The 11107-nt window shown below is 37.7% G+C and overlaps 1 protein-coding gene and 1 long non-coding RNA gene across 4 annotated transcripts; both read right to left on the bottom strand.

The window, feature by feature from the left end:
- Nucleotides 1-1828: 1828 nt before the first annotated feature.
- LOC139823790 (uncharacterized) lies at nucleotides 1829-4373 on the bottom strand. Of its 3 annotated transcripts, none has more exons than XR_011734877.1 (5): nucleotides 4107-4373; nucleotides 3755-3944; nucleotides 3363-3473; nucleotides 2879-3103; nucleotides 1829-2624 (listed from the first exon to the last, which is right to left on the bottom strand). It is a non-coding gene; the product is annotated as an uncharacterized lncRNA (long non-coding RNA). The 3 variants fall into 3 exon arrangements; XR_011734876.1 differs by having other exon boundaries at nucleotides 2948-3103; nucleotides 3359-3473; nucleotides 4107-4369; XR_011734875.1 differs by having other exon boundaries at nucleotides 2948-3103; nucleotides 4107-4368.
- Nucleotides 4374-5391: 1018 nt separating this feature from the next.
- On the bottom strand, nucleotides 5392-6109 carry LOC139823798 (uncharacterized). The gene is made up of 2 exons (XM_071796286.1): nucleotides 5623-6109; nucleotides 5392-5537 (listed from the first exon to the last, which is right to left on the bottom strand). The coding sequence occupies exons 1-2, from the start codon at nucleotides 6107-6109 to the stop codon at nucleotides 5392-5394; spliced, it is 633 nt and encodes a 210-aa protein (XP_071652387.1).
- Between the last annotated feature and the right edge of the window lie 4998 nt (nucleotides 6110-11107).

Raw genomic sequence — 11107 nt, 5'->3', positions numbered from 1 at the left:
GCCATGTTTCCACCAACCCCACGACATCCCACTTTTTTATTCTTTCCTAAAACCCTTCCCGTTTTCCCTTCACTCCCGCTACATCCCAAAAGCCTATCTTTGGGCTTCCCCCCTGTTCCTTCCCCTCCTCCTCCTCCTTTTTACTTTCCACACTCTACTCTCTCTGACTCCTTTCCCCCTTCTCCTCAGCCTCACCACACTCTCTTCCTCCCTTCTCTACCTCTCTTCCCTCTTCTCTCCGCCCTCCCCTCCCATCGTTTCTCCTCCCTCCTCACTACCTTTCCATTTCATTTTTCCGTCTCCCTCTCTTCTACTCTTTCCCTTCTCCTCTGTTCCTCTTTCTCCCATCTCCTTTTTTTTACTCCTCTCTCTCATTTCCCCTTCCATCTATCAGGACTTTTTTCTTTATCCCAACTCCACCTCTTCCCCTCTATCCAAATCTTTCCGTACTTTACCCAATTTCTCCTTCTATTCCTTCTCTTTTTCTCAGCTATCCTCTCCAGGCTCCATTGCATTTTTCTTTGATGCTTTCCTTCAAGGTCATGTCATTCTTTATTCTTTCCATCCTCCCTTTCAACACATTCTTCTTCTGCATTGCTTCTCTTTTTCTTACTCTATCTTTTAACCTAACTAAAACCATCTTCTCTTTCCCCGTTTTTCTTCCTATCTCTTTTACCTCCTTTATTCCTCCTTCCTTCCCCATCTCTAGCCATAGCTTCTCTACCGCTTTCTTTCGCCTTCCCTCCTCTACCTCCACCCCTTTCACTACTACATTGTTTCTCCTTCTGTCTCTCTCTTCTAACTCTCTCCACCTTTCTAGCTCTCTTACCTTCGCTTCCATTGCTTTATCTCTTTTTCCTATCTCCCACTTTCCTTCCTCTTTCACTTCTCCCTGCCCTTCCTTCCTCCCATCTCTCCATCTCTTAACTAATATATTTAAATTTATATATTAGTTAACTTTTTTATATACACTATCGCTCATTAATTTCAATATACCCCTATATTTGTTAATTTCTCTGTAAAGGATGAACATGATACATATGTTTTGTACAGAAATGAATACATTTGCTGTTATAAACACTTGCATGTATTGCATTTTTATATATTATTTATGTAAAAGTGCGATACATGCAAGTGAAATGTTTATAACAGCAAGTGCATTCATTTCTGTGCAAAACACGTATCATGATGTTCATCCTTTATAGAGAAATCAACGAATCTGTTGTATATTGAAATTAATGAGCGGTAGTATATATAAAGAAATTAACTAATATATAAATTTAAATATATTTGCAATATAATAAATATTTTTATAATATATTATACTTTTCTCTATATTGTTCCTTCTCTCTCCTTCTTTCTACTTTTTCTATCTCTATACTTTTTTCTCGTCTTAAAATACTTTTTACTTTTATATAAACAGCTTAAGGTATCGATACAATAAATAATACTATAAAAGCTACATTTGGATGGAACGGTAATAATTTACATATCCTACCTCATAATAGCGTAATAAATGAGAACGATTCATAGGAATAAATGTGATAGTATTTATGAAATAAAATTAAGTATGAAATATACACATTTAAGAAATATTACTTTAATGATTATACTATCTTACGCGTCATTAACAGGCGAAGCAAATAGATGCTATGATATACAGGATACCTTTAAACAATTGTTTCATTTTCTAACATTTTTCAGATATACTGTAATATAATCGTATAAGCGTCATATTTTTTTTACACAGGAATACTAACGCAAAATTATTCGGACATTGTCACTACTAAAATTAAAAAATCAGATGAAGGGTTAGGTAATGTACATATTTTTAATTCACATATTTCTCATTTACTACCGATCATCATTTCATAATGATACATTTGCAACGAAATAGATACGTCAGTACCCAAAACGTATATCTGTAATCTAAACACAAGTTTTTATATTCTGGAAACGATACAAGTGTCTTAAAATACTTTTTACTTGTTTCTAAGCAGCATAAAATATCGATACTATCCGAATAGTATAAAAGCTGCATATGGATGGAACGATAACAATTTAGACACCCTACCTCTATAATTATGTTAAAATCGTCAGATATACTGTAATATAATCGTCATATTTTTTTACACAGAAATACTAACGCAAATTATTCGAACATTGTCACTAAAAAATTAGATGAAGATAGTTTGTAATCATACAAAGATACTGTTTAGTTAATGTACACATCTTTTTAATTCACATATCTCTCATTTACTACCGATCATCATTTCATAATGATGCATTTGCAACGAAATAGATACGTCAGCAACATTCGAAACCATCGACTGGAAAAAGCATTCTTCTTGGTCTATTCGTTGTGACGGATAAAATCGTATAATTTCAGCACTCAGCAGTGGATTCACTTCAATTGATGCGATTTTAAGACAGAGCTCAATTCAAAGAATCTTCGTTGTTACTAAATATGCTTACAAGGCCTGTGAATAGCGCTAATTTCCCTGCCATGCGTATGTCTTTCTTTTTCGTGGCTGTATCCTGATTAAGCATCATCTTGTCCGCAATATGCTTATAGACTTTTCCATTCAGCATTAACGTAAGAAATAAAAAAGCCGTCGTACCATCTGAAATCGTTAATATTGTCTCAGTATTATAATCAATTTTATAATAAGTGTTTAGTCTCCGATAGCATAAACAAAATTAATTTTAGGAAATCTAAATTATTTTATCTTTTTCTGAAGGTAGAATACAAAACAAAACTAAAAATCAAGTTCTTTTCAAATAATAGACAACTTGAATTAATTATATAATTAATGTTTATAAGAACAATTTTATATTTACTATTAAAAGGAATGTTTATAGCACTGATTACACTTACATTTCCTGGTTAGCACTTATTATGGCATGTTGTATTTTCCAAATTTTATTTCCAAAACATAGAAAATACCTTCCAGCCTGTGACACCACGTATACGCCAACGAACCTGCACAGTATCGTTTTCAGAATGCATTGTGATCTTTAGGATGTCAAGTTTGACGTGTGCAAACTTCATATGACCAATGAACCTTAATAGTATCAATTGCTTCGCATAACTCACAAGCCCCTGCAATAATTTTTAAGCATATTATGAGAAAATGGAAATACTTAATGCTAAAAACTCTCAATTGCTTTGAATACTTAATCAAATTAATTTTCGTTACTCCTCTAATATTGTTGATAAAAATTATATCATAATAATGGATAATAGGAACTCAATTCACAAATATTTTAGCATAACTTGCCTACAATATAAATTGTGCTACAGAACGCTTTCTCGTTCTTTTCAACTTTTTCAATTTACAAGACAGCATATACGTACATACATGTGCAATTTTGGATACACCTTCCTTCTTAAAGATCTCTTCGGTATAAGCTCCCTGCGGTCAATATATAGCGGCAAAATTGTATACCATATAGTTGAATATAAAATGTTCCTGCGTGAGAAAACGAGAGAAAAGGAGGACATTTATAAGAGGACCTCTTGGCTAGACAATTATTCTTCAACAGTGTCTGAGAATTATTATATTTTGAAGACGCGAGATTGTACATTTGAAGCATCCAAGCTAACGAAAGTAAAGTACAATATAAACATTCTTCGGAGAAATCTTTATTACGCGATAGTGCCCGATAGTGCCTGTCACACGTGCATATAATACAGATCACTTTCTCGTTCTCTTAACTTTTACAACTTTTACAAGACAGCATATATACGTACGTGTGCGATTTTGGATATACCTTCCTTCTTAAAGATCTCCTCGGCATCAGCTCCCTGCCGTCAATATATATTTCACTATCACTATCATCTATCACGCGGCGATGGTCACGACTGTCACACTGTCACTATCTATTTTTAGGTTACCGCTGTATTCCAGCATAGATCGGTCTTTCTTAACAGCTTCATGCGCCTGTGATTGAGAAAGAAATCTGATAAGCTCTGTATACCAGCTCAATATAATGCAACATATATACGAATATGTATATACATTTTAGATAAAAAACCGGTCAGTAAACTTTTATAAAACAATACTCTTTGAAATAATACAAGCGATAATAATTTTTATAATTACCTCTCTATATATCTTAAATGTGCATGAATTTTCTTCTAACTATATTTGTAATGTTATCAACTTTTCACGCTTGTTGAATATTTGCATCATGAGCACCAATAGCTAATCCCATCAGATCTTCTCGAACATTAAATTCATCGGTATATCTAAAATAAGGCAAATTTTACATAATGCAAAAACAGTAATTATTACTTACATCTGCTTATATATAAAATATGATTTCAAAGATAAATCTGTATCAAAAATCTATAGTTACTGTAACGTATACCTTAGATTAGATTTGTACGAGCAAGCAATAAATATAACTAACCTCGCGAGACACCACGCGAGCACACGTCATTGCGTTAAAAGATATTTATTTACCAATATTATCCACATATATTATATATAATAGTGGATTATATATAATAAAAAATCCTACTAACCTCGCGAGACACCACGCGACACGTACACGTCACGTCGCACGATTTAACACACGCGAAACTCGCCAAACTCGCCGCGATCTCGCGATCGCCGTCAATCTCGACCGCGCCAGCCAATCACGCACGCGGAAAAGCGACAACACTACGTGCGAGATATTTCGACTCGGAACGCTCACTTCTCGGTCAAAATGACTTTTTTAATATAGGACTAGCACACACGCGCGCTACGCGCGCGCTTCAAACTTTTTCCGTTCCATTTCACCTTAAAACACTCATCCCACATCACCATTTCTCTCCGTTAAAATGTATTCCCTTTCTCATCCACTGTACCAATGTCCATTCGCCACCTCTCGTTTCTTTTTTTCTCTCCGCTCACTTCACATATCTGTCTCTCCCATATTTTGTTTTCTTCTTTCTTTTTACTTCTCGCATAAGACTTATCACACTTCGCTTCCTCGGCTCTCATTTTTTTCCTTACATTTAACTACTCCTTACACTGCACTAACGCGCGCGCGCATCCATGTCCATATATTTCCCGTTATATTTATTCTAAAATATTTATCCCATTCCACTATTTCTCTCCGTTAATTCATTCCTTTTTCTCCTCTACTGTACTAATATCTAATCGTCACCACCTCCCATTCCTCTTCCCTCTCCTGCTTACTTCACGTACTTATCTCTCTCATATTTTATTTTTTTTCCTTTCTTCTTATTTCTCATATAAGACTTATTACACTCTAATTTTTTCATTCGGTACCTTTCTTTGTCCGTCAACAGCAACGTAAACAAAATCGGGCTTAACGGGCACCCCTGTCTAACTTCCCTTCCTGTTCAAAACCTCTCTCCCAGCTCCTCTCCCACCCTTACCCTGCATCCCTCAACAGCTCTTTACATCTCATCACCAAGCCCTCCCTCACTCCTCTTTTCCTCATCGCTTCCACCAGAATCCTTCTGTCCACCGAGTCAAAAAAGCTGCCTTCAAGTCCACGAACAACACCACCATCTTCCCCTTTAATTTACCTTCCTATTTATTAAGTAATTTAATACATAGATGTTGTCCGTGGTCCCTACCCCTCTCCTAAACCCTGTCTGACTCGGCGGAAGCAAGCCCTTTTCTTCTACCTCCTTCCTCAACCTTTCCGCCAAAACAGCAGCGTACACCTTGTATGCCGTTTGTGCTAACATCACCCCTCTGTAGTCCCCCACTTTCTTCCCCTTCCCCTTCATTCCTATGGGCACTATACTTCTTTCCCTCCAATCTTCCGGCCAACGCTCTCCTTTCCACATTCTATTACATACCTCCCACAACCATACCTTCACCATCTCCCCTCCAAACTTCCATACCTCATTTGGAATTCCTTCACTTCCCATCGCTGTTCCCTCCCTAAGCTTTCCCACCATTTCCCACACCTCTTCTCTCCTTATGTCCTCCTCTTCCTCCTCCAACTCCCCCTCTTTTCTTGCTCCCATCACCACCCTCCCTTCCGCTCCTCCCAACAAATCTCTGAAATACCTATCCCATTCTTGCATACTAATTCCCTCGTTCAACCTTCTTTTCCTCTTTCTCTCCCTGTTTACCATCTTCCATATCTGCCCCTCTGTCCTAATCTTCTTTACCTCCCCTTCCCATTTCTCCACTTCTCTTTTTTTCTTCTCCTCACACAGCTTCTTGTATCGCTGTTTTTCCTCCCTATAACTGTCACTCTTCCTTCCTTCCCTTCACCATTTCCTTAACATGAGCCCTTTCTCTTCCCTATCCGTACCCTTTTACCCTCTCCTCTTGCCTTCCATCACTCTTGATTTACCCTCCATTTTATCCTCCTTTCTTTCCATGTCAAATCTTCCTCTATCCAAGTACTTTTGTCTCTCAATTTCCACTTATTTCTCATTATTCTTGACTTCTCTTCCTCACTTCCTACTCTTACTACTGCCATACCTCCCTTCTCTCTCCTTCCCGCATCTATTTTTTTAATCTCCTCTATCTTAACCTCTACGCCTATCTTTTTCATCACCTCCTCTACTTCCCCCTTTATTCCTCCCGCATCCTCTTTCACTCTTTTTATCAAAATATTTCTCTTCCATTCTCCCCTCTCCATCACTTCACACCTCCTTTCCAGCCTTTCCACCCTCTCCTTCCAATCAGACTCCTTCCTCCCCTCCCTTTTCCTTCCTCCGCTTCCTTGTGCACCTTTTCCTCCATCACGACCTCCTCTCTTTAACTCTATTTGCATTTCCTCCAATTTTTGTTCCAAATCTTGCCACTTCTTTTAATTCCTCTTTCACTCCCCTTAACCCCTCCCTCAGCTCTTATCCTAATTCTCTCAACAACCCTGTCATATCTATATGTTCCCCCCCTGGTGGCGTTCTCACTACCTTCCTGCTTTTCTTGAAAAGGTCCTTGCTCCCTTTCCCAAACGTTCCTTCTTCCTTCTCCATTGTATCCCTCTTCCTCTTGAAAAGCTCGTTTATGTTCCCCGTACTACCGCGTCTCTCTTTCCCCAATTCTGTGGCCGTACTGCTTCCCCGCGTTATTCCCAAACTTCCCAGAATTCCCTAGCTCTTTACCCTAGCGCTCTATACTCTTCCCCTTCTACGTCTGTCTCTCTAACCTCAACCTTCCTGTTTCTCTTCAGCCTCCACGGGCTCTCTCTCTGAACCCTTCGCACTTCCTCCATTCTCACACCTTCCCTCTCCTCACTGTGTTCGCCCCTCACTTGCCACACACACTCTCTCTCGCTCTACCTCTCACACTCGCACTCCGTTATTCGCTCACAAAATTTGTCGTCTCACACCTAACCAATCGGAAACGGAAGTCCCACATTTATTATTCCATTATCCCTCCTTTTCTTTTCCTTCTTCTGTTCTTCCTAACTCTTCACTATCTCATCTTCTATATCCTTCCACTTAGAATTTCCTTACACTTTCAATGTTTTCCACCGCCATCCTTCTTATTTCTCCCACCCTTATAATTTCCCCTATTTTTTCTTTATTTACTAAAAGATAATCTATTAGTACAATCTTACCTTCCCTTTTATGTGTCCACTTTCCTCTCTCATTTCCCGTCACATTCCGTTAAATAAATTATTATTATTTTTAGATAATTAAATTAATTTATGTAATTAAATCAAGTCGATTTAATTCCGGAGAGTTCCAGGCTTTTAATGTTTCAACAATAGCTGTGTTTTAAGTCCGACAAAAAATCGGTGCGCAATTAAATAAGTTGGAAAAATATATGTATACATACACACAGAAATTAATATTAGGCTGTCAAAAATCTAAGCTTGGACAGTATAGCATTTTATTCTAATTTGATTATATATAGTAACGGTCCTATTTCTCTTATTATTATTATTACTTTGTTATTATTTTTTATAATAATTTTATTTTATTGCTAATTATAAGCATATTGTATATATAATTTTTTCAATTTTTCCTAAATAAAATTTAATTAATATTTATTGATTTACGCAATCTAAATTCAAATCAATTTTGATCTGACAATACGAATTAAAATTAATAATGAAAGAGAAACTACAATAAAACCAAGTACATCTCTGAAATATTTTTGAGCAAGATTAATATTTTTTTTTTTAGCTTTTTATAACATTAAATAAGATAATTCGGTATAGTTAAACGGCCTGACTGGCAAGTTTTATTAAGTATATCACAACGACGTTTCGACCACTAATTTGGGTCCTTTTCAAGTTAAAGCAAATGAAAGCCTTGCTTAACGATCAGTCTACATATAGAAAATTAAACAGAAATCCGTTGAATAAAATCACCTCGCAATTAAACTGTTTAGTGAAATCATGGAAGAACAACGGTATTATTGACGCGAGGGCTTACAATTATCTGAACTGCACAAACGGTAACCTCCCCCGTTGCTATGGACTTCCGAAGATCCACAAGGAGGGCTATCCGTTACGCATAATTGTATCTGCCGTTGGAAGCCCTCTTTATAATATTGCCTCATATCTGCATAACATTCTGAATAAAGCAGTTGTGAAGCCGTCTTCCCATGTTAAAGATAGTTGGTCGTTCGTGGAGAGTATGAAGCAACACAGCATCCCTCCTGACCACGTCCTGGTCTCTCTCGATGTCGTTGCGTTGTTCACGAACATACCCATAGAACTTGTTCTGACTGGAATCGAAAAAAGATGGGATGCGATATCGGGAGAGACCCGAATGAATCTGGACCAATTTCTACACGCTATCAGAATGATTCTTAACTCCACTAGTTTTTCTTTTGACGGTGAGTTCTACGAACAGATCTTCGGTAGTCCAATGGGTTCCCCCCTCTCGCCTATTTTAGCCGATATCGTTATGGACGATTTGGAGACTTGCTGCCTTCAATCCTTTGATTTTCATATCGAGATTTTTCTTCGTTATGTCGATGACATTTTTATGTGCATTCCGCATTCGAAACTTAATGAGGTTGTCCGCACGTTTAACAACTATCATCCGCGTCTCAAATTCACGTATGAACTTGAGAAGAACAACACCCTGAATTTTTTAAACACGTCTGTTTTTAGACACGGCAACTGTTTGTTCACCAACTGGTATCGAAAACCAATGTTCTCTGGCAGGTATATTAATTTTTTCTCCAGTCATCCTTTGAAATACAAGATTAACACGGTCATTAATTTGGTTGACCAGGCCATACTATTGTCGGATGAACAGTTTCACGATGAGAACATCAAGTTAGTGAAAACTATATTGTCTAATAACTGTTTTCCGGACCTGTTGGTGAACAAACACATTCAAAGAAGAATTTCAGAAATTAACAAACGATCGAATAATGAGGATAGCGCTAACAACGAAGACAGTGCATTTACTCTTGATCTGAAAAATTATGTTCCCATCCCCTACGTAAAAACTTTTAGTGAGGGATTACGCCGTACGTTCAAAAATTACGGTTTGAACACCTTGTATACGGTCCCTAAGAAAATGGATACACTAATCAGGAAAGGGAAGGATAAATTAGAGATCAAGAGATGCACTGATGTCGTTTATAAACTCGACTGTTCTGATTGCAATGCATGCTATATCGGACAAACGAAGCGACATTTAGAAACGCGTATAAAAGAGCATCGCGCAGATATAAAAAAACCCCCCAACCAACATTCGGTCGTCAGTAAGCATAGAACAGATTGCGACCATAATTTCAAATGGCAGGATGTTACAATCTTACACAAAGAACAAAATTTAAAAAAACGTGAAATTTCTGAAATGCTATTTACTAAAAAACATAAAGGGGCAATCAACTCACAGAAAGACACTGAAAACCTACCATTGGTCTATGATCGAATAATTTCTTCACTTTAAGTTCTCCTTCTATGTTTACTGTATTTTGCGATAATGTATCACTTTAAGTTCTCCTTCTATGTTTACTGTATTTTGCGATAATGTATCATTAGTTTTTCGGCCTTCACATGAGACCGTCGTATTTTTCCGACCCGCCACGAATTTTATATAATTGACGCACAATGATCCATGTAAGTCCTATTTACCGATATTATCGTAAATCCGTTCAACGCGTAATGTTGTTTAATTTTTAATTTTTAAATTTCTTATATATTCATTCATTCTCTCATTCCAGCATTGTTAAAATAACTTGAAAAGGACCCAAATTAGTGGTCGAAACGTCGTTGTGATATACTTAATAAAATTTGCCAGTCAGGCCGTTTAACTATACCGAATTATTATTTCATCACTGGCGAATAATTCTTATTGAATATTAAATAAGATATTTATAATACCATAGGATTATTAAACAAATTGTATTCGCTCGCTCGCTTTCTCCCTCTCTTATTATTATTAGTAGTAGTAGTAGTAGCAGTAGCAGTAGCAGTAGCAGTAGCAGTAGCAGTAGCAGTAGCAGTAGCAGTAGCAGTAGCAGTAGCAGTAGCAGTAGCAGTAGCAGTAGCAGTAGCAGTAGCAGTAGCAGTAGCAGTAGCAGTAGCAGTAGCAGTAGCAGTAGCAGTAGCAGTAGCAGTAGCAGTAGCAGTAGCAGTAGCAGTAGCAGTAGCAGTAGCAGTAGCAGTAGCAGTAGCAGTAGCAGTAGCAGTAGCAGTAGCAGTAGCAGTAGCAGTAGCAGTAGCAGTAGCAGTAGCAGTAGCAGTAGCAGTAGCAGTAGCAGTAGCAGTAGCAGTAGCAGTAGCAGTAGCAGTAGCAGTAGCAGTAGCAGTAGCAGTAGCAGTAGCAGTAGCAGTAGCAGTAGCAGTAGCAGTAGCAGTAGCAGTAGCAGTAGCAGTAGCAGTAGCAGTAGCAGTAGCAGTAGCAGTAGCAGTAGCAGTAGCAGTAGCAGTAGCAGTAGCAGTAGCAGTAGCAGTAGCAGTAGTAATTGGTTTATTCCTGCCCATGCGGGGTACAGGAAGGATTCCCGCTCCTTTTACAATTATTTTTTTATCCTACCTATATTTCTCTCTTTTTTTCTATCTCTTTTCGCTTGTCCTCGCCGCTCGGAACACCGCTCGCTCTCCTCTATCCGCACGCCTCTCCTCTTTATACTCTCTCTCGCCTTTCCTCGACGCAATTACATTTTAAATCTTTATTCACTCTCTTATTTCTCGCTCCATC

This window comes from Temnothorax longispinosus, unplaced genomic scaffold (genome assembly GCF_030848805.1).
Source record: "Temnothorax longispinosus isolate EJ_2023e unplaced genomic scaffold, Tlon_JGU_v1 HiC_scaffold_18, whole genome shotgun sequence".
Classification (NCBI taxonomy): Eukaryota; Metazoa; Arthropoda; class Insecta; order Hymenoptera; family Formicidae; genus Temnothorax; species Temnothorax longispinosus.
The sequence above is the reverse complement of the archived record's forward strand: the minus strand, read 5'-3'. Positions and strand labels throughout refer to the sequence as shown.

Excerpts from the sequence above, each read along its gene's own strand:
- LOC139823798 (XM_071796286.1), bottom strand. The coding sequence starts at position 6,109 with ATGGTAAACAGGGAGAGAAAGAGGAAAAGAAGGTTGAACGAGGGAATT. Across the intron at positions 5,538-5,622 it reads AAAGGGCTTGCTTCCGCCGA|GGGAAGATGGTGGTGTTGTT; the intron begins GTCAGACAGGGT and ends GGTAAATTAAAG.